Genomic DNA, 24,206 nt, shown 5'->3' with positions numbered 1-24,206 from the left:
AGGAGCAGTGTGTGGCTGGGGGAGAGAGAGGGGGAGGAGGTTGCAAGCAGAGTAGATTCGCATCCCATTCTGCCCCTCCCCATGCCCAAGCTCCAAAAGAGCCCTTCAAGCTGCAGCTGCTGGTCGCTTTTTAGACACTGTGGCTCAACAAGCCCACCTCCCCACTCCCGCTTCAGTAAAGGGATTTTGGGGATTATGGTTGTTGTGGGTTTTCCGGGCTGTATTGCCGTGGTCTTGGCATTGTAGTTCCTGACGTTTCGCCAGCGGCTGTGGCTGGCATCTTCAGAGGTGTAGCACCAAAAGACAGAGATCTCTCAGTGTCACAGTGTGGAAAAGATGTGGGTCATTTGTATCTACTCAGGAGGGGTGGGGTTGAGCTGAGTCATCCTGTAAGAGTTTCCCAGGGTGTGGAATGCTAATGGCGGGAGGCTTCACTGTATCCTGAGGAGGTTCTTTTGCATATGGATTGGTACTTGATGTGCTAATCTTCTCTGCAGGGCTATTGTCAGGGATAGAATGTTTTGTTAGCCTGGTGTTTTTCAGAACTGGCAACCATGCTCGGTTCATTCTTAAGGTTTCTTCTTTCCTGTTGAAGTTTTGCTTATGCTTGTGAATTTCAATGGCTTCCCTGTGCAGTCTGACAAAGTAGTTGGAAGTGTTGTCCAGTATTTTGGTGTCCTGGAATAAGATACTGTGCCCTGTTTGAGTTAGGCTATGTTCAGCCACTGCTGATTTGCCAGTTCTGAAAAACACCAGGCTAACAAAACATTCTATCCCTGACAATAGCCCTGCAGAGAAGATTAGCACATCAAGTACCAATCCATATGCAAAAGAACCTCCTCAGGATACAGTGAAGCCTCCCGCCATTAGCATTCCACACCCTGGGAAACTCTTACAGGATGACTCAGCTCAACCCCACCCCTCCTGAGTAGATACAAATGACCCACATCTTTTCCACACTGTGACACTGAGAGATCTCTGTCTTTTGGTGCTACACCTCTGAAGATGCCAGCCACAGCCGCTGGCGAAACGTCAGGAACTACAATGCCAAGACCACGGCAATACAGCCCGGAAAACCCACAACAACCATCGTTCTCCGGCCGTGAAAGCCTTCGACAATACCATTTTGGGGATTCTCTGATTTGACATTGGGATTTTCAGGTTTAACATTAGTTCTCTTCCTGCAGTTTGGTTCTGTTGGGCTTTGTTGCTTAAGCTTGCAAGGGAATTAACATTGAACCAGAGAATCCCAAGCAGTGGGGAAGAGGGGGTCAAGCCGTGGAGTTTAAAAGCCTAGTGAATGTTTCCTCCAGAGGAAACAATGCAGAGTGGTTGAGAGCAGCTTGTTCAGGGGCCCATAGAACTGGATCCTGGGATCCAATCCTCCTGAAATTTGGGGGTGGATGGGTCTTTAGTGGACAGTCAGGAGTAGGTTCCTTGCAAATTTGGTGAAGGTTCCCCCCCCCCCGACATTTTCCCCATTAAAACAGAGATTCTCTAAACCCAATCAGAGAATCTGACCTGTATTTTAGGGACACTAGATTTTTTATCCCTGGATCTGGATTACCTGGATCTTTTTTGGTGCAGTTGGCAACTGACATCATATAGAAATCAGGGCTCTGCACTTTCACAATGGAACTGTCAGTTAAGTATCACAGCCCACCAGTCCTGCTTCTCCTTGCTTGCACCCTTTTTTCCATTTTTTTATTTTTAAATTTAACAAGGGGGTACAAAAAAGGGTAAAAAGGGAAGAGAAATTAAGACAAATATAATTATGTGCTACAAAGATTACAAAAATGCAGAGTTCGAATACCAGAAGCTTTACCAATATTAAAATAGAAACTAATATAATAATGAATTAATTATTAAGCTTAACTGGTATATATTTTCCAACTATACTACGCAAGCACAATTTGAGCCTATAATAAAAAGACTTCATTATTTCATTGTTATTCCGTACTATCATTCCCTTTTTAACAATAACAATTATTAGCAGAATCACTACTTATTTCTTAATGCAACTGATTACTATAACCTTTAGTATAAATATAAGTTACTATAAGAGATACTAACTTACTTGTATTCCTTATCTTGTGATGATACTTTTCAATAAACATATTACCTTTATACCACTATTTCTAAATTGTACAATCTGTTTTACCAACTATTTATCTAAGCTACCAATTATCTTTATATAATTGACCATCTTAAAATCAAATTATAAAATATATCAATATACAATTGCTTTCTGGTTTCCAGAGTTAAGACCTCATAAAGTTTTATTCTCTGTAAATAAAATATCTTCCCATTTCTCTTCAAATTTGTTGATAGATCTTCTATTGATATAGTTCGTCAATTTTGCCATCACTGCATGTTCTGACATTTTATCCTTCTAAATTTCTCTAGTGGGGCAATCTTCTTCTTTTCATTTGCTTGCCATTACTACTCTTGCTGCCATCACCAAATACTGAAATACTTCATGTAGTGTTCTATCAATATTATCTGGTATCATTCCCAGCAGCATGATCTGGGGTTTCATGGCAAAGTTAACTCTTAACATCTTCTGAATCTCAGTATGTATATCTTTCCAATTTTTTTGTCTTTTTTGCATGTCTGCCACATATGAAAGAAGGAGCCATCTGCTTCTTTACATTTCCAGCACGATCCCACATATTTCTTGTCCATTTTTTCAGTGTCTTTTGGTGTAATATACCATCTGAAAAACATCTTATACCAATTTTCCCTGAGTGATTGGCATGCAGTAAATTTTAAACCTTTAGTCCATAGATTTTCCCATTGTTGAAATGTTGTATTTTCTCCAAAATTCTGCATCCATTTTATCATACAATTTAACTTGTTCTGTTTCTGTATTATATTGAAGTAAAAGTTTGTAAATTTGACCTAGCATATGATTCTTTTTCTGCATAATTATCTTCTCAAAATCGGTGAGATCTCTCAGTTGGCCTCTATAATAATTAAGGACTTCTTTTAATCTGGAAGCTGCCTGAAGGTATATCAACCGTTGTATTTTCTTCATCACAAATTTCTTTTTTAAAAATTAATACAAAACTTTATTGAGTACATATACAATGCAAGCAAGAGTAGGTGAATTGCAAGAAAATAAATCTGCGTTATTAAGAACCATAGTTAAAACTTAGTGAACAATGAACATGCTATAACGTATGTACAAATAGATAGTCAAATCAGATGCTAATTAAGTTCAGTAGTTTACAGATTTATAAGGGATTGAAAAAGTTTTGAGTTAGGTTGGAGATTATTTTTTTCTATAAAATCAAAAAAGGGAACCATTTCTCTAAGAAGTCTGTTTCATTTGGGAAATGTTCAGATTGGTATAGTTTATCATGCAATTTCTCTAAAATAAAATGATCCCAGATTTTAGTCAACCAGGTTTCTAAGAATGGGATTTGTTTAGATTTCCATAATAAGTCAATAGCACTTTTGGCTGCAATGAGTAGGTTTATTATTAAATCTCTTCTGGTTTTAGGGATGTCGTAATTTTCCCACAAGTCTAAGAAGATTAATTCAGGATAAAAAGGAATTTCCTACCCTGTTATCTCTTTAATTTGACTTAAAATATCTTTCCAAAATTTATCAAGTAGATGGCATTCCCACCAACAGTGGGCAAAGATTCCGCAACTTTTCCAGCACAGCGGTGACAGTTTGGAGGAAATATGTGAAAGTTTTAGAGGGGTCATATACCACCTATTAACTGTTTTAAAAGTTTGCAATTTAGTGACTATTACCTTTGAATTAAGGGCACTAGATGTCCAGATTTTTTCCCAGTGTTCTGTTGAGAAGTCCATATTGCAGTCTCTTGACCATTTGGTTTGGTAGCTTAGAGTTTTCATATTAGGTAGAGATAATAAAATATTGTAAATTTTGGATATTAAACCTTTACGTCTGAAAATAGAGGTGTCTATCACAAATTTCTTGCCATGATTTTATCTTTCCTTGCAAATTTATCATATCTTGATAAATTATAAAGTCATTATCTTTTCTCTGATTCTTATCACAGAAGGTGTAGATTGATGAAAATATTGGAGATGTCATAGGGCTTATTCTCATTTTAACCGAATCCCAAATCTGAATCAAGCTGTCTCTTGGGCATTTTGTTTTATCCTTGCTCTTCTTTTCACCCAGAGGTGATTATGTAACCCATCAGGCAAGTCAGCTGCTTCTAAACGTATTAGTCTGTCCTTAGGGTTTTTGATCCGATCTATAATCCAAACCAAACCAGCTGCTTCATAATATAACTTGATATTTGGAACTGCCAATCCTCCCCTACTTCTTTCATCTTGAAATACCATAAATCTTACCCTTGGCTTTTTGCCATTCCAGATAAATCGATTTATCTGTCTTTGCCAGTCTTTCAGTGTCTTATCTTTTATACTAATCGGCAGCATTTGAAACAAAAAATTAATTTTAGGTACAATGTTCAATTTAATTGTGGAAATTCTTCCTATCCAGGACAATTTTAGCTTGGACCATCTTTCTAAATCTTTTTGAATTGTCTTCCATAATGCTTCGTAATTATCTTTAAACAATGTGGTTTTTTTCTCCTATTAAATTTATGCCCAAGTATTTTACTGGATTTGCTGCTATTTCGCATCCTGATAATTTCTGAATTTCCTCCTCTTGTCTTGTTAAAAACTGGTGGATTATTTTGGTTTTTTTCCTATTGACTTTAAATCCATAATAATTTCCAAAGCTCACGAGGTGTTCCATAACATGCTGTAGTATCTTCTATGGGTTCAGAATTGTCAAAACCACACCATCTGCATAACATTTTAATTTAAATTCTTCATCATCAACTTTCAAACCTTTAATTTTGGGGTCTTGCCTTAACTTTGAAGCAAAAATTTCCTTTTGCTAGGATAAATAATTGTGGTGACAGTGGACAGCCTTGCCTGGTGCCCTTTTCAATTTGTAATTCTTCAGTTAAGACTCCATTAACTAAAATCTTCACCTTTTGCTTTGTATAAATTCCTTCAAAAAGAGTCCAGTAGCACCTTTAAGACTAACCAATTTTATTGTAGCATAAGCTTTCGAGAATCAAGTTCTCTTCGTCAGATGCATGGTACAGAAACTGGTCAAATATAGAAGAGGAGGGGGGAGGAGGGGAGGAGAGAGAAGATGCAATTGAGGGGGGGAGAGGGAGGATGCAACCAAAACATTCCTTTGCTAGTAAATGTAAACATCTCCTTTTGGAGTGGGGATCAGTTGGCTTGTGTGCCAACTGATCCCCACAAGCCAACTGATCCCCACACCAAAAGGAGATGTTTACATTTACTAGCAAAGGAATGTTTTGGTTGCATCCTCCCTCTCCCCCCCTAATTGCATCTTCTCTCTCCTCCCCTCCTCCCCCCTCCTCTTCTATATTTGACCAGTTTCTGTACCATGCATCTGATGAAGAGAACTTGATTCTCGAAAGCTTATGCTACAATAAAATTGGTTAGTCTTAAAGGTGCTACTGGACTCTTTTTGATTTTGCTACCACAGACTAACACGGCTAACTCCTCTGCATCTATAAATTCCTTGTATCCAATTCTCGAATTTTGAGCCACAGTTTAGATTTTGTGTTACTCTTTGCAGTAAAGTCCAAGAGAGATTATCAAATGCTTTTTCGGCAGCCAGGAAGATAAATGCTGACTTATGTCCTTTTTTCTCTACTAACTCCATGGCATCAATTACAAATCGAACATTTTATCTCAAAGCCCGTCTGATCAGAATGTATATTTGTTACGCATCTCTTAAGTCTCTCTGCCAGAACAAAGGCAAACAATTTGTAATCCACATTCAATAACGAAATAGGACTGTATGATTGAGGTAACATTGGATCATTCCCCTTTGTAAATCATTTTATATGCCTACTGCCAAGTTGGGGGTAGAATCTTATCTTCACTTATCTTGTTCATCACTTCTTGGAGCGGCAATGTCAGTTCTTCTTAAAAACATTTGTAATACATGGCTGTTAGTCCGTCTGGGCCTGGCGCTTTATTTTTTTTCAATTTCCTTATAGCTTGCGAAATCTCTTGCACTGTAATATTATGATTCAACTAGACCTGTGCGGTTTGGGGATCCAATTCGGGAAAATTTAAAGGGCCCCTGCAAGCAGCGGCGAGGCCCTTTAAACATCACCCCAGCCCCCCAGCCCCACTTACCTTTTCAGCATTGGTGGCAGTAGTGGCTCCGGCTCTCCCCACCACCCGCGGGGCTGCGGAGTGGCGGAGGAGGTGGAGAAAGATCTTCCTGTCCCTCAAATGGCCGTTATGTCCCATGCCCATTTGAGGGGCAGGAAGGGCCGGAGGAGGCCGTTCCAGCCTTCCCCACTGCCCTGCAGGCTCAGGAGGCAGTGCAGCGGCAGATGAGCCGGCTGGCTCCAGGCCATCGCAGCTTCGTGTTGCCGTGCACATGCTGCCACTGCCGCCCAGCTGATCTCCCTCCCCCTCTTCCTCCGGCCAGGTAAGTGGGTGGGGGGTGGAGGGGTTGCCCTGGGGGGGGGAGGTGGGGGGTGTTGCTCCCCCTCACTTCAGTATGCTCCGAATATTTATGGAGCATACCGAAATGAGTAAATACCAACCGCTTCGGAATTATGGTATTTCTGAATTTTTCCCCCACTTCAGGTAAACCCAAAGCAGGAAACCCAAATCTTTTCGGGATGCACACCCCTAGATTCAACATCTCCTTGTCTTCTATCTTAAACTTGAGAATTAACATATCTTTAAGTTAATCTTCCATTCCTTGGTCTATAGATGTTTCTTTCTTATACATTTTGGAGGAAAAGAAAATAAATTGTTGATGTATTTCTTTTTTTATATGTTATTCCATCAGACTTTTTAACTGCTCTAATCCTTCTTTTTTCAGCTTCTTTCCTTAAACAATAAGCCAAGAAATGACCTGGTTTATTTGCATGTTCTAGGTGTTTCTGCTTCATGAAGCTTAATTTTATTCCTGGTAATTTTTAAACATTTTATTTCATTTATATCCCCCTCTTCAGATAGGGATTTTGGTGGCTATGGAAAACCACATATAGTTAAGATTTGGGGTCAGGTTAGGGAAGGAAACTTTTTTTTTTAGATTGTAAGTACAGGTTCTATGAGCAGGATCTCTGTGAAATAAAAGAGCATCCTGAAACCTGAGTGTAAGCCTATAAGCTCTGGTTAAAAGGTTACTTTTGATCTTAAATGCTGAGCAACCATATCTGGAGAAAAAGGAATCCGTTCTCCTCTCAGTAACAGTGTTTGGTTAATGAAGGCTCAGTCTAATGTGTTCTCCTAGTGTGGAAAATATATAACTTCTGAGGAGCACAGTTGAGGTCCAGTTGTACATTACCTACTGATTATTGCACACTAAACCTTTACTGTGTTACACCTTATTGTCCGTAAAATAAATGTTTGTTGTTCAGTGTCAGGATTCATCCCAGGCGTCGCTGTGCCAGACACTAGGGTGCCTGACTCCGGGGTGTTGCCAGGGATACTGTGGCGTCCTGCTTTGTGGAAGAAGGGGAGGTATACCTCACCCTTACTCCCTCTCAGTCCACTCACAAGCCTGCTCAGCCTGACCCCGCTCCTGCTCCCACCTTCCTCCTTTCACTCTTTCACCGACCTTCCTTTCCCTCCTTGCTCACTCATACTCCTTCTTGCCATCCAACCTCCAACAGCTCCTACTCCACTCTACCACTCCTACACAACCCACTCTGATCTCTCTCCTAAACCAGCCTTTATAGGGTTTCCTCCAACTTTCCCCGCCCTTCCTCCTTCCCACTCCTGACGCTGTCCAGCTGTCTTTGCCCTCAGGTGATTCTTCCCTCGTCCTAGTTTCTCCTTGCGTTCCTCTCTTGCAGGGCAGGGCTGGATGTATCCCAGCTGGGGCTTTTCTCAGGTGTGCCTCCTTTCTCTCTTGCTTTCTCTCTTATTCTTTCCTGCAAGACAGGGCTGGCAGGGTTCTTCCAAACGATGTGGCGCGGCCACCTCTGTCTCTGCTCATGAGGTGCCGCACCAGTCTCCTGGGGTCCAGCCAGCTCTCCCAGGTGGCTGTTGCTGCTGGTTCCTCCTAGGGCTTGTGCAGGGCCTTCCATTACCTCCATCCTGGGGTTGGAGTTCTGGCAGGCTTGTGTGCCTCTTGCCCTTTGGGGCGGGGTTGGGCGACGCGCACGTGGCTGGTTTTTCCCCCTGGCTCCTATTTCCTTGCTACCGTCTGGAGCTGAACCCCCTCCCTGGGGCTTCCTGTGCCTGCAGTCGGGGTTCTGTTAGCCTTCAGGTGAGGGGTCTGTGACAAGTCCGGGGTGCTTGGGGCACTCAACCCCGGACATTCAGTTCCATCTGTGTCTTATATGTCAAGTTAAAAGAACTGTGGAAGAGATTATGCTTACCTCATCATTAAATATCCTACTTATGTAGGGTCACATGTAAGAACCTTTTAGGAAATATAAAGTTTGCATACTATCAACCAGTTAGTTAAAGCTTGTCCCACCTCCCTTTACAGATTTTGGGCAGCTGAGGGGTTTAAACAAACGAAGAAGCCAGAGTGTGGGATTTGGACAGCCATTAGTCCAGAAGGCAATTTACCATAGAAGTCTCCCTCCTCCCTCTCCCCATTCCATCCTGGTTGCAGCCACAGCTAATTTTCTACATGCAGGGAATTTGGGGTATTTGAACTTGGAACCCCACCCCCACCTGCAGCTTAAAGTGTTTATTCCAGAATATATCATTTTTCTGGTATCTCCTTACCTGTTCATCAGGCTTTGTCATCTGGCTCAGTGCTAATCTAGTGTTTTGTATGTGTGTGTGTATACGCATATATACACACACACCAGATTGTAAAAAGATGTTAATATTTAATTATCTTAGAGATGTGAGAGATTTCAATTCACCTAAGGAAACAGCTAAACTCCCTAATAGTAGGGCATTGCCTTCATAATTTTATTTACTTAAAATGAGATTATTGTGTCTGAAAATAATCTGTCATTAGCCACATTCTGCAGTGATTTATCATAATTGTCTGCTTTACATCCATTTCAAATAGTTAGGCATATGAATTTCAGCAATCTCTTCCCTCAGGCTACATTAGTCAGTGTGAGCTCAAATTGCCAGGTCGACATTTTTCCCCCTCCAAACTCATATGCAAGTGTAAAAATTTTATGAGGCAACTTTAACGAGGCCCATTGGGATTGGGGATTATTTTTCTTTAGCTCTTATTAAAGACACAAAGTCCCCCCTCCCCATGTTTAGGCAGGTAAAATAACGTTTCTTTTTCAGAGGCTGCACTGTAGTGCAAGAGTAAATAAGACTTGACAAAGTGTATTGGGAATCAAGTAGAGGACTATTTTTTCATTTTCTCAGCTAAGTGTATTTTGCCAAGATAAGTGCTAATGGGGACAACATATCCCAGAATTCTAAGGCCATTTCTCTAGATTAAAGAAGCTTAGAACAGCTAGCTGTTGTTTTTTTCTTTCTGAAAGTAGCAAATGGTGAGTGAAAAGTGATTTTCTTTGAAGAAAAATTATGTCCATTAAACTGATACAACATTGGGGAACTAGTTACTACTCAAGAAAATATTGTTCAAGTCATGATAGTGGCCTAAGAAGTCTGTGTCTCTATGCTGCTGGAAAAAACAAAAAAAACCCAGAACCCAGAGTTCCATTTTCCTCAACAAAAGAGTAGAAGTGATATAGTAAGAATCCTAAATCCAGCATATGAAGCTGCTGTGCACCTTCATCCTTTGAGGTATGGGTGAAATTCAGATCACTTCATGTCAGAAAAAAACATAGTAGGACTTGCAAATGTATGAGCAAAATGCTATAAGGATTAGAATTCTTCATTTTAGGAAGTCATTGGCTAATAAGGGACAAAGGCTGCTTTAGCCATCAGGCCGAACAAGCAGAGCCTTAGACTCTCTGTGGGTTTTGGCAAATCCCAATTTGCCCTAGCTGCCTCTCCTGAAAGGGCAGAATGCTGGCCAATGAGTTAGGGTCCTTTGGAGGGAAAAAAGGCTATGAGAGAGAGAGAGAGAGAGAGAGAGAGAGAGAGAGAGAGAGAGAGAAGGGTTTTGACTATAGATGGGCATGAACCGGAAAAAACCCAAGCCATGTGGTTCGTGGTTTGTCAAATTTCACAAACCACGAACTTTTGCAAACCTGCCCCTGGTTCGTGAACTGGTTCATTTGGTTCGTGACAACATCACATCCAGGTCAGAAAACCATCACTTCCGAGTCAGCAGAACGTCACTTCTGGGCTAGCAGAAGGTCTGCAGGAAGTCCATCCCCTGTTGCCTAGGAAACTGATTGATTGGCACCAGGCTGTCTGCAGTTACAAACCAAAAAATGAACCAAACGAACCAGCCTAAAGTTCGTGGCGGTTTGTCGGAAATGGGATCTGATGAACCGCGGTTCACGAACCATGAACCAGCCTGGTTCGTGCTTAATTTTGGTTCGTATTTCGGTTTGTGCCCATCTCTAGTTTTGACTCTGCTGAGGTGAGGCAGCAGAGACATTGCTGGCTGATTCCAAATCCGTTCTATTACATGGAATCCTTCTCTGTTTAACTCCAGTTTGTTTATTATTAGTTTAAAATCTGTTTACGCCTATGTTACATCTTGTAAATAAAGTTTACTTTTGTTTTGTTTAACCCTGGCTAGCTTGAAATTGTTGACTGAGGGAAAATATCTCACACGTAAGCCTCAAACACTCTGGTCACATTAAATGGGCAAGTTTAAATGGTGGCAGCATATATATAGGGAAAATGACCTTTGAGTTCTCTTTTCCCCAGTAGCCCTGGACTGTAGCTGTATGAGGGGAGGTACATATAGGGAACTGGATGCCTCTGTCTGGTGGAGCCTCTAGAAGAGAGGTTACTCTGTGAGGATTTGGGACAGGGCATCCTGCTATAGAAGAGGCTAGACAGGTGGTCAGTGGTTACTGAAGCTTTACCTTCCTGGGAGGCCCCAAACCTGTGACAGGAGGTTTAGAGTGGGTGGCAACATGTGAAAGGCTGTAGGGGAAGGGGTCATCACCATACAAAATTATGAATCGCAGCAAGCATAAAACATATTTTATTTAGATTGCTCAAAACCAAAATTATGTAGTTAACCGGCAGTGCATGAGATAAGAGGGTACTGGGAGTATATATGCATTCTGGCCTACTACCAGCTTGAGGCTGAACACACAAAGGCAAGGGATGGGACTAGCGGGCTGTCAAAGTAGAGGAAGGATTAGCAGTTGCAATGCTGCACTACATGGACTGCCTGTAGATACATATAATTTGTTCAAGGCAATTGTAACCTTTGAATCTTTTCAGTTAGCCTCATAATTTTCTAATAATGAATATTTTTATTTTAACATGTTTTCCTGATAGATGGACTGTTTGTTGTAGAAACAAAGATTTGTTTATTTAACCCACTTTTTATCTTTTTGTCAAAAGATTTGTGGCTTAGCAAACGCAATATCTAAACCTTGTAGCTAACCAACAATAAATCTAAAGTTACTCCCTATTTGCCATACAAAATCATCTCATGAAACCTGCCAAAAATGTTTTCAAAGTCTCAAAAGTGGTCAGACAGAAAATTTGTTCTACCATGTTGCCTCATGAAAATTTGCTGAAATCATTTTCTGAAAGTTGTTAAAGTTGGGCTTGAGTGGGTATTCTCTTCTTCCACTCCCTTCATTACTCATCTCATGCTTAGGTAGAACCAAGATCAAGGATTTTAGAAAGCGCAGAGTAGAAGTTCATGAGGAGACATTTCCTTGAATTTGCTGGGTGGGGACCTCATGTAAAGCATGCGTGAGTACAGGATGTCTGTTATAGAGTAGATTGTTACATTGGTAATATTCTTAGAGTGCTATGTTTTGTAATGCAGTCAGTAGGCAACTCTGTGCTGGATTGCACTGTGATACTAACACTATTTGGTTCAGTTTCTGTTCTGTTCCATTCTCAGTACCAACTTATCTATCTATATATATATATAAAGACAAGTGTCCTGACTGACACGTCAACACCCAGCCCAAATCCCTGGACCTAGAAACATGAAATTTTGGGAGAACATTCCTTTCCTGATGCAAACACTTTCTAAGAAGGGATTGTAAGAAATAATCCCCCTAAGGGGGTAAAAAGGGGTAAAATGTGTTTTCCCGAAGGGATACAACTTCTCTGTGTGGCTGGCAGGCTGCTGCCTGCTTGCACCCCCACCCACTGCCAGCTCAGCCACTTTTCCCTGATTGGGCCAGTCTTTCAAGGTCATTTGCATATGCAGGCTGATAAGGACTCACAACATTCCTCACCTCATTCCCCCCCCCAAGACAGTTGGAACACACAGGTAATTTGCATATGCGGCCTGATTGGTCCTCACCCCCCTATTCTAAACAGTCTGCAGTTGCTATTGGGAGTCATTGAATGTGTCCTGAGGTAAAATGCACCTCCCAGTCTTCCCCTAAAAGTTCCCTAGGGTTGCCAGTCTCCCTGTGGGGCCTGGCTTTTCTGTGTGGCTGGCAGGCTCCTCCTGCTTGCAACCCCTCTCTCTGATTGGTCAGCTGTGGAACTTTGTGTTCTGAGGTAAAAATCAGGTAAAGGAAACTGCAGACAGTTGAAGAAAGATGGTACAAGACTCCTGAATAGGGATAACATGCTTTGTTTTATTCAAACACCTTTGTGAAGCTTGGGTACTATGCCATTGTACTACAAAACCAACTTTAAAAAAAAACCCCACAAACCAAAAAATGTTACATACCCATAAATATTATAACTGTATTTAAAGTAGTTAAATACTGTAGCAAAGCACGAGTATCAAACTAGTTGTAATATATAAATGTCCATCAGTCAAGAGTTTCTCTTTGGGTTCAAACTATATTATATTCCCATCTAATTCAGCTTGTTTCTGCTTATCAGAAGATAATATAATAATTGTCCCTTCAGAATATTTAAACACAAAAGTTTCCTTCACTAGACCAGCACGTGCGGTTACTGAAGAGTCGAAAAATGGATATACTCACTTTCCAGAAATTCTGATATCACCATTTGCTAACTTGGACAGCTCTCATTTGAGAGAGCGTGCAGTGGTAAATAATTGCTTTGATCTATAGCTGAAGGTTGCTGGTTAGCAGAAGAAGAGGGAAAATCCATAATACTGCACTATTGGTGGAAATCTCTTTGGGTTACAAGCATCTCCAGAAGAGGTGAATTTTATAACGTTAGCTTATTTTCAGCCACTGCTGGTATGTTCTTTTTTCAGTATCTCAGGAGTAATGGAGCCCCATTTGTCAAAGTGGTCATGTCTCATGCTCCAAAAGGCTATATAATGAGCTTGTGTTGAAAGAAATGTTATTCTTCATCATAGATCACACTGTGGGGACTGTATATGCAGGCCAGAAGTGCAAGCTGCCAGAATATGACTAGAGGTATAGATATATATTGTGACACATAAACCCATGTAACCTTCAAGACTTTATTGAAGTACAAGTGGTTTAGAAATCTGTGAAGGCCTTTCTCTCTTTATAAAGTTATATCAGTGTTCGAGAATCTTTGTCATTTTCTCCAAAAAGCCAGCTGTCACAGAACGAAACTTGCTGCTGTCGTTACTGAAAGGTTGCTCAACCCAAGAAGACTGTGAGATAGAGTGGCCATGCAGCAGCAACATCTCCTATGGCTGTCTTAGACAGAAGGAAATGTGTGACAGCATTTTCACAAGCCAATCACCATTTTGACATATATGACCTCTCCATTAGCCCTACTCACATCACAGGGTGATTGTCGTGAGGATAATAACAACACACTTTGTAAATCACTGGAGCGGCATTAAGTTGTCCTGAAGGGCGGTATATAAATAAAATATAAATAAAATAAATAAATAAAATAATGCAGAATCATTATTTATATGCATGCGTTAACTGGGTCTGCCATTACATTCAAGTATTTGAAGTCACTGTCATGCAGCAGTTATGAGAAGAGTTAGGGATGATTGGTTGTCGAGTGTTTATATTCCTATGTGCTTGTAGATTCACAATTGCATACGTGTTTTCAGTGATCCTTGTGCCCGTGCTGTAAGAAAAGCTAGCATTTTTGCGTATTACTTCTCAATAACTATGTTTGACAAATAGTGGTTTGTAGCCAACAAATGTCCATTAGAATGCACGTTTTCCCCACCCGCAGCAATCCATTTCAGCCCTTGGAAGGTTTATTCCTAGAATCGCATGTGGATTGGAGGGGGGTGCTTCAGTGAGGAGGCAGAACTAGATGAAACTGTCCCCTGTGGAAGTGGAAGGAGGGGTGATTTCACCCTTTTGTCCTCCTCACTGCAGCTTTCTCAGCCCACATACTGGTGCCATAAATTAAGGATTGTTCTTTCCGGATGTTGAAAGGTTCTGTGGTGGGGGTGGAGAATACAGGAAAAATCTGCACCTCTTCCACTGGCAGTTCATCAGATAACAAGCCAATATATTGCTGGAAAACTACATGTTGAATTAGTAGCCTATACTGAAACCAGAGGCTTCTAGCTTATCCCTATTATTAGTTTCTGCACTGAAGCAGCCACTGGAGTGGCAATTAACTGCAGTACTGTGTCCACTTTATCTGCATCATAGTGTTTTAGTGATACATGTGGGTGAGGGTGGTATTGTGATTAGACCAGGAAGATCTGAATTGAAACGTCCACTTTACCATGAAGCTCACCTTGTGTGGCAGCAGGCACTCTGTCATCATAGAAGACAAAAGGGTGGGGGGTATATGAATAAAATTACTACTACTACTACTACTTTTACTATATCTCATAGCTATAGGCTGGTCCCCATGCAAATAGCCAAATCACAGCAGGGCCAGCCACAAAAACCATGCAGGGATCTGCAACCTCAGAGGAAACCCCAGGCACTTTTTGCCACCGCTGCCATCTGGATGAAAAGGGAAGACTTGGCAAAGTTGCCCATAGCATTCCTGTCAGAGGGCATGGGGGCAGGAGATAAAAGGCAATCTGCTCACCTCCTCCCATGCCCAAATAAGTGTGCTATAGCAGTCAGTCTAATAACACTCTTTAGCTTAAAATTTGTGTTTCAGTGATTCAGGTTTCTGTTTCTGAAGCCTGGGATAGCATCAGAGCTCTTTAAACCCAGAAGAACTGAAATTCAAGCCCATGGAGGGCTTGAATTGGAAAAGAAGTAGGTGTGAAATAAGCCCCCCACCACTCCCTACCCCATAGGGCAATTTCACTATGATGCTAAATTTTAACATTTTGGAATGTAAAGAAACTCCTTGCTGTTTCCTTTTTCATAGACACCAACATAACTCTTTAAACCTACTGTTTTACTGTCCTACAAGTAAGAATCCACAACAAAATGTTATGGATTGTTTTTAAATTGCTTCCCATCTGCTCCATAAGATGCATTTAATTTTGCATTTAAGGCAAAATTTTAACAGTGCACAAGAACCAAGCTGAAATAGCCTACAACATTTTGCTGCCCCTTTTCCTGTTACATGTCAATGATAATATTTTAGAAATGTTGAGGAATGCTACCTTGGAAGATGGGAGGGTTACAGACTATTGTCAGACACCCTTTGCTACTGTCAAATAAGGTGCTTTATTAAACTGGGCTGTACTGCTAGCTAGTCTGCCATTGTTCCAATAGCAATTGATGAAAATGCTTTTTATTTGGCTGTTCATTGTTTTGCAGTGGTTGATTTCCAGTAATATACAATCATCACTCTTTGCTGTCTTCCACCTTCTCTTTAAAATACAAGTTTCGGAAAGCTGCAGTTAAAATGCAACAGCCCTGGCCTTTGTTCAATGAACAGAGCAATTAAAGTGAAAGAAAACCATTTGAAAGCACTATGCAGGCCATTTTTCTGAGAGCTATTTGGGTCTTGTCTAATGAGAGGCATTGTGACTCACTGCTGAGACTGTTGTAGATTATGTTGTGCTCTTGACCTGTATAAGTAACTATTGCATGGAATTAATGAGCAAGCACAACTGGTTCAGGCAGCACTCAGCGGGAAATGTACCTTTGCACTTTCTTTCCCTGGAGTACCCATATAGGAGAGAGAATAAAATATAACGTTTGCATCTAAGTAAGAGGGGAAACAAGGAAGGAGAATTATGAACAGATAAATTCCATAAAGCTAGCTGTTCTGCTCTCTTGTACAAAAAATAGCCCCTTAAAGCTTAACATGGGCAGACTAGAACAGATGAGTCAGTAAAATAGTTCATCTTTGCTTGGTCTGTGCGATTCTTTTTTTTTTTTAGCTTGCATTGCTCATAGGTGGCTGATTAAACGTAAATCTTCTTTCTTGTTCCTTCATATCTTATGCTCATTTTCTTTTTATCTTCTAGCTGCACTTTGGAATGTTGAACCAGCCTAGGCTATTGTTTAGAATGGGCAGATGTACTTTGCTTGACAATGTATTATTTAAGAGCCTGCCTGAACCTCCAGAAAAGGACTGGATTTTGGAGATCTATGTTCAGATCCTTTCATAAGCTTGGGATACGCACCTATTCTTTACATGCGTGCTACATAATATATCACAGAGCATTTTCAAATGCCTGTTAGATACCAATTGAAATCATTCTATTCAGTTCTACTCGTTGCTTTGGGGATAATTTGTGAGTTACCCTGAAGTTCTAGTATTTTGAAAGAGGGAGAAAAAGTTCTCTTTGTCCACTCTCTTTATACCCCATGCATAATTTTATAAACCTCTATCATATTCCCCTCAGGTGTCTCTTTTCTAAACTGAAAAGTCCCGGACTTTTCAGCCTTTCCTTACATGAAAGGTTCTCCAACCCCCAGGTCATCTTGGTTGCCCTCTTCTGTACTTTCTTCAGCTCTGCAGTGCCTTTTAGAGATATGGTAACCAGAACTGCACACAGTATTCCAGATGAGGCACCATAGATCGGGGGGGGGGATGTTGGAAGTGTTATTTTTCAGTCCATTTCCTAAAAATCCCACCCAGCACAGTGTTAGCCATTTTCACTACTGCATCACACTGGGTTGATACTTTCATTGATCTATCCGCTATAACCTCGTCTCTTTCCATCTCAATCTCAGCACGTTCAGACTAGGGGTGTGGAGCGGGAAAATATTCAGTTTTCCTGCTTTGGGTTTACCTGAAGTGGGAAAATGATCCGGAATAACCCGAAACCCGAAGCGGCAAGCCGCTTTGGGTTCAGGTTGTCAGAAATCATAATGATTCGGAGCATACTGAAGTGAGATCCCCACCTCCCCCCTAAGCCCCCCTTCCCCCAACCCCACTTACCTTCCGAAGGCCGGAGCAGGCCTTCTGCCACTGCCATTGTGGCCAGCAGGGTGGCGGGGGAAGGCTGCAGCCGGTGCCTGCGCCGCCCACACCGCCACTTTGGCTTCTGCGGCAGCCAGCAGGCTGGCAGCGAATGCCTGCACTGCCTGTGCCACCGCTTCGGCCTCTGCGGCGGCCAGCAAACAGCAGCGAACACCGGCACCTGCACCTCCATAAGGATGCCCCAGGTAAGTGGGGTGGTGGTGGGAGGGAGGGCACCCTTTATAGGCCCCAATGCTTCCCAAAGCAATCCGAATTGCTTCAGGAAGCTTTGATTTGGTATTTCCGAATCAGGGCCATCATACTGGCCCAGATTCGCAAATACTGAATCTTTACGAATTGGGCCCAGTCCGGGTTTTTTTCCCGAACTGGGAACCCGAAGTGCACACCCCTAGTTCAGACCCCATTAAAATTTAGCTTTCTGTTAACTTTTCCTCTTATTTTTGTAAAACTCCATCTTTTGAAATCAAATGTTACTGTTTTGGCTGCTGAACCAACATTGTGGTCTCTGTTCCTGACTGGTGTAACAACATTATTTATTTATTTGTTTATTTATTTATTTGACAAAATGTATATTATATTCTGTGCTCGTGAGGGCCAATGAATTAAAACATACATAATAAAATCACATTTTAAAACAATTAAAACCAACCAAAACAGCAACAACACTACATCATTAAAACAGTTAAACTAGAGTTAAAAGCATAGAAAAACATCACAACATAATCTGCTTTAGGCCTCGCCCTTATTTTCTTCTCCATCTCAAAATAAGCCTCAAGTGTTTGATCAGGTGGGCAATAGTATCTAGGAGTTTATATCCCCGTACGCTTGAATGATGTCGTTCGGGTAAATTTTGATGAACTTTTAAAATCCATGCTGATCCTATTTTCTAAATGGAAAAAACAAAGTTACTCATGGTTTGATAGGATCTCATTGGTTAAATCTCTTATTCTCCCTAAGTTTCTGTTTCTGTTCCTGTTCCGATCCCTCCCAGTTAAAATACATCCAAGGAAAATACAGCTTTGGCAAAGTTGTCTCAATGAGTTTATTTGGTCTGGTCGCAAACCAAGAGTTGGGTTCCGGACATTACGTCAGCCCTCAGGTTTAGGTGGTCTGAATGTTCCAGACCTGTCTTTATATCGTGCTGCCTCTTCTTTGGCGCCATTAATTCAGGCTTTAAGACTGAACCCAGCAGAAGCCTGGATCTCTGTAGAAAGTTTCTTTTCTTCACCACTTTCCTTACCAGTAACCATCTGGCCCTCAGTTAAAAACAGGCCAGTTATGACTTCTTCCAACTCCCTATTAGACAACATGCTGAAAACCTGGGATAAATGTAGAAAAATCTTAGCTCCAGGTAACTCTCCCCTAACATCTTTCATTAACCAAGAGTGGTTCCCCCCAGGAAAGGATTTAAGTGAGTTTAGGGAATGGAAAGACTCTGGGATATTGTTGATTGCTAACTGGATTGAAAATGGGACAATTCTGGAAAAATCTATAGTGGAAGAAAGGTTCAGAATTAGGATATCTTGGTTTTAGATATCTTCAGCTGAAACATCTGTTCACCAAGCTGATCAGGTCCAAGGATTTGCTTCGGCCCCTAACTCCTTTTGAGGAAATGGTTTGGAATGGGGAAGATGGTAAACAGGGTAGGACTTCAACCCTTTACAAATTATTATGAAGGGTGATACATAAAGACCCTCTGCCATACCCAAAAAAATGGTCTGATTCTTTAAAACGGGTTATCTTGGAATCTGATTGGAAACATATATGGAATTCCCCTTCCAACAAATCTAGTTGTTGGAATATTAAACTCCAATTTTACAAGCTGCTGTGCAATTGGTATTTAACACCATATAAATTGAATCAGATGAACAGGTTGTTGAGCCCTCTGTGTTAGAGATCTTGCAAGCAAGAAGGCACAACCCTACATACGTGGTGGAAATGCCATTTTGTTCAGGAATTTTGGAGAGTGGTTCACAAAGAGATATTCAACATGATGGATCTTTCGTTGCCCTGCTCCCCAGAATTTTTCCTATTGGATTTTTGGTCCAACTCTGTGTTAGATAGGAATACCAGATCTCTTGTCTCGATATTAGTTGCCTCTGCTCATCTGGTCATTGCTGGGAATTGGAAATCCCTCAAAGGCCCATTGCTAAAAAAAATGGTATCAGAAAATCTGGGAGCAATATTTGATGGGTAGGATTATGCATAATCCATTTTTTGGGAACTTGCTTATGGCAGTCCCTTTATTTAAATACGATGAAATATGTAAACCAATTTTAGATGTTTTAAATGCCAAAGAAGTAATTCCCCCAATGCAACAAAGTTTAAATGCTTGTTTATTGTAATTCTTGGGTTTTTAACAAATTGCCAAGAGTGGTTTTGATAATGTCTTTTATGGCTTAGTTTTAATCCCTTTCTTGTTTGTACTGTACGGTTTTATCATTTCTTGTATTAAATTTGGATTTTAAAAAAAAGATCAGGTGGGCAATAGTACACCCCCACTTTTAAGTCATCCTTAGGGCCCAGTATTTCTACCAATATCTCTTCTGTTGGGTATTTCCTTCCCCTAATATTTTCTAACTTATTTGATTCTATGCCCTCTTTGATATACAATGCAACACTTTCTGCAGCACATTCCTCCCTGTCCTGCCTATTGAGCTTACACCCAGGGGTGACTGTGTGCCACTGATTTTTCCCATTTCACCATGTTTTTGAGACACCTACTGTATCTAAATTGTCATTTAGCACTAAGAACTCCAGCTCCCTCATCTTGGTTCAGATGCTTCTAGCATTGGCATACAGACACCTATAATATGTTTCTCTCTCCAACAAACCTCTTCTCCCTTGGCCCTTTTGTCTCTGCACATGGCCGTCCTCTGTCAACCTACTAAAGTTCTATTGTGCTGCTACCTGCGTGTTTCCATTATCGTCCCTCCTGAACCAGAGGCTCCCCATCTCCTGTTGGCTTTCCCCCAGGATTAATTCAAAAGCTACTTTGCCACATTTTTAATACTAAGTGCCAGCAGTGTGGTTCCTTTTTGGTTCAAGTGTAGCCCGTCTCTTTTTTAGTTTTGTCATGCCATAGAAAGTTCCCTAGTGCTTAACAAATCTAAACGTTTCCTTCTGGCACCACTTTCTTGTCGACATATTGAGAGTGACCCCTAATCTGTGCCTTTCTAGCTGGTTCTGTATGTGGAACTAGTAACAATTCTAAGAATGGTACCTTTGAGGATCTGGTCTTTAAGCTTCTGCCTAGTAACCGAAATTTTTCTTCTAGAATCACAAACTAAGTTTCCTAGTGTTATTGGTGCCAACGTGCACCATGACTGCTGACTCCTCCCCAGCATTATCTATCATCCTATCTAGACAGCATGTGATGACCGTAACCTTAACACCAGGCAGGCAAGTTGCTATGTAATCAAAATGCCTGTCACAGATCCTGCTCTCTATATTCCTAATAATTGAATCCCCAAGCCCATCTCCCTCCAACTCCTGGGGACATCTTCAGTACAAGAGGATATCGGTCATTCAAGGAAGGTTGATATATGTTACTAGGTTGCCCCTTTATAAAATGTGAGTAATAGTTACCTTTTCCCACAAGACCATTGTAAGAACTATCCAAATAGTGCTGTTAGCAGGGGGATGATAATGGTGATTGATAATCTTGATACAGTATTAATGAGAATGTGTTTGTAGGACAATTTAATTTAAAATATATGTCTGGTGTCTAACTGAACTCAAAGCCACTTATAAGCAAAAACAACCATAAATATAGCAATGAGTATAAACAATCAACAAACCACAACTATTATCCAAGGAGAAATCTATTGTAATAAACCACTAAGGCAAAAAACTTAAAATAACCAAGAGGTATTGATGTTTATCGTTTAGTATCTGAGTTCAAGTGAATATAAGGCTATCTTTTCTAAAAGTTGTAGGAATTAGAATAGACTAGGATATCCCAGGCAAGTCTGATCTCATCAGATCTCAGGAACTAAGTAGGGTTGATCTTGGTTAGTAATTGGATGGGAGACCTCCAAGGAAGACCAGGATTGCTGCGTAGAGGCAGGTGATATCAAACCACCTTGAAAACCCCAGCAGAAGTTAGCAGTGACTTGATGTTACTGTCCTCCAGGAGATAGTAAACTTCATACAAATTTGAACCCAAAATTCCTGACACTCTTGGTACAAGGGTCTGTTCAGTGACACCATTTTACAGTCTTAGAGTGAAATTGACCAGACAAAGCTGAGTTTGCAGAGTTCTTTTTCTGGCTTGGTCAGTCACTATCGGAAACTGAATGCTGGACAAGGTAGACTTTTGGTCTGTTTGAGCAGACCAGTATGCAAATTATCCATTACATTTCTTTGTTTTTTGGAAATATTGGACTTACTGCATGTAATAATTAAATAACAGCCCTTTGGATTGTTTTCCAGCCTTGTTGATGCATGGGAAAATGACTTTGGAGTACATTCTCTAACATTTCCATCCAAAACCTGTTTGGAACTGCTGCTGATACTGGCTCAAAGTAATGCTTCTCTGCCGCTTTCCCTTCGCTGCATGAACTCTTTTGAGGTAAAGAAATTACCATCTTTCACATAATGCGGATAACTTAAAAAGCGTAGAGATTAGAAAACATTTTATTGTACAAAATCAAAGATATAAATTACAAAATGAATAAAAACACAAAATATTACCAAAATATTGGCATAATATGCTGTATGACATGATGGTATCTTTGTGAATCTTTTCTAGTTTTGTTACAATCAATGGTGCAACCTTTTAGAATTATACATATTAGAAATCATGCTAATATAATAAGAATAGATTTTGGAAGACTCCATTTGAAATAAACTTTCAGTAATGTTAAGTACTATTTATTTATTCATTTAAATAGTTTTATCCTGCATTCCCTGCTTTTTTTAAGTAACTTACAAACACTTTGTAAGTTGGATGTTTAGGTATGTGTATTGGTGAGGGGCTTTTAATATAAAAATTGAACCTAAAACATATGGGTCACAAAGGAAGCTTTTTTAAGAGAGATGTAAATACAGTCAAATAGATAAAATGGTTTCCTGTGAAATCCTAAGCAGAGTTACTCCAGTCTAAGTCCACTGATTTCAATTCTTAGTGTATATGTTATTGTCAGACTCCTGCAAAGGACAATTGCTGAAGCAGACTTCTTGAACAGAGTTTTGATGCCCAAATTGAAGCTGAAATAAATAGAAATTCTTGCTGACTGTGATTTTAAAATGACTCTCTTTCTTCCAAACGTTTCTAGAAATGCAAAAGATTGTTAAGAGGTGCTCAGGGATAGAGGGGTTCATAAATCCCTAGTCAGTAGTACAATAAGAGTCCCTAATGAAGTGGTAGAACACATGGGGTGTGTAGATGTGCATACATCTGCACACCTTCAATTCATGGCATTTAAAAGTTCTGATATTTTGGAAGTGTGAAAACCCCTGTCAGATACTTTGGAGAACAGCTTTCAGTTAGAGAAGACAATAGTGGGCTAGGTGCACCAACGGCCTGACTCTGTATGAGGCAATTTACATCACCGTAATTGAACAGACTTGAGTGGCAGCCTCTTTGCACCTAGTGCCGCACTCTTTCCTGGAGGCATGAAAGAAGGCTGGCTTTCCTCAGTGGTCAGCAAAGTGAATTTTAGTCTCAAAACTTAGCCTCTTTCAATCGCACACAGCTGTCTTCCCTCTATTCATAGCACATACTTTTTGATATTAGGCACTGGAAGTTTTCAGGCAGGTCTTTATTGTGGTTTTTATACAAAGTTGTTTGTTTGGGGCATGGATATATAAATGATTGTTAGTGGGCTGTATTTTTCTGAATAATTAGCCTGACACAAAGATTGCTTTCTAGCAAATAAAATCATTTTATAACATAAACAAACTGTGTCGGTACCTGCTATATATCTCCAGTATATGATGAAAATTTCTGTTATTTCAATTATCAATAATTAGGTCATATATGAATAATAATAATATCTCCCTAGTCTGTAGGTGGTGAAATCTGATGTGATAGGACTTGGTAATAGTTGATGTCTTTTGGCCTTATCTGGATATAGGGAGGGATCTTAGAGTGAATTGAAAACAGCAGGTTGCTGTGGGCTACAGTGTTCTCTGCTGTACCTGAGAGAACCTCTCCCTACTGCTATTTACTGTTAAATTGTTGTTAGTTGACAATCCGCCGTCTTCCAGCATTGGTATTGTGATTTTACTCATATTTTACATTTTTTTCCTCCAGCTTCTTAGATCTTTTTTTAAAGTGATACGCTTTGGCCAGAACATTATTGAAAGAAGTTACTAATTTTTCTGCCCCCCTCCCCCTGCTGGGCTGTCACATCTCTTGTTGATAGTGATCCAGTTAGTAGGCATGGGCACCATCCACTAAAGAACTGCATATCTCATGTTCTTTTTTGGTTTTGAATCTCAGTGTAGCAGAAAGTTGTAAAATGCAACTTAAGAAAATGCAACTGCTTAAGAAAACGCTTAGCTGTGCAGATGCACCTGCTCTTTACCTTCCCCAGATACCTCTTTGTTAGTGCAGATAAAACTTTTAGGTCACTTCCTGTATTTGGACTCTAGGCCTCTAGTTTCATATCACATTTCTGCCGACTGTTGGAAAGACCATTTTAGAACTTTGTTTTCTAATCCAACTGTGGTTGACTCAAATGCTCAGCTAGCTTTATCGCCTGACGCTAATACGTGGCCTCCTGTTTTAGTTGAAGAAGTTAGAAGTTTAATAATGCAAATGAAGCCAGGTAAAATTTCTGGACCTGGCATGATCCCCTCTGAATTATTTAAATCAAACTCAACTTGGTGGGCAGAAGTTTTGGCACCAGTTTTTACACAAGTTAATGATACAGGCTTAATGCCGAGGATTTGGCGTCAGGCTATCATTGT

General features: G+C 40.5%; 1 protein-coding gene across 2 annotated transcripts in view; it reads left to right on the top strand.

The window, feature by feature from the left end:
* UBE3D (ubiquitin protein ligase E3D) overlaps nt 1-24,206 on the top strand; it is an 85,295-nt gene that overhangs the window by 26,059 nt on the left and 35,030 nt on the right. Inside the window, exon 9 of one of the 2 annotated variants that reach the window (XM_054999887.1) lies at nt 21,723-21,861. The exons of the other annotated variant lie outside the window; for it this stretch is intronic. Coding sequence (XP_054855862.1) covers nt 21,723-21,861 — 139 coding nt within the window. The remainder of the gene's footprint in view (nt 1-21,722; nt 21,862-24,206) is intronic. 2 annotated transcript variants of the gene reach the window in all.

Source organism: Eublepharis macularius, chromosome 1, assembly GCF_028583425.1.
Source record: "Eublepharis macularius isolate TG4126 chromosome 1, MPM_Emac_v1.0, whole genome shotgun sequence".
Taxonomy (NCBI): domain Eukaryota; kingdom Metazoa; phylum Chordata; class Lepidosauria; order Squamata; family Eublepharidae; genus Eublepharis; species Eublepharis macularius.
Note: the sequence above shows the minus strand (reverse complement) of the source record. Positions and strands in the feature narration are given on the sequence as shown.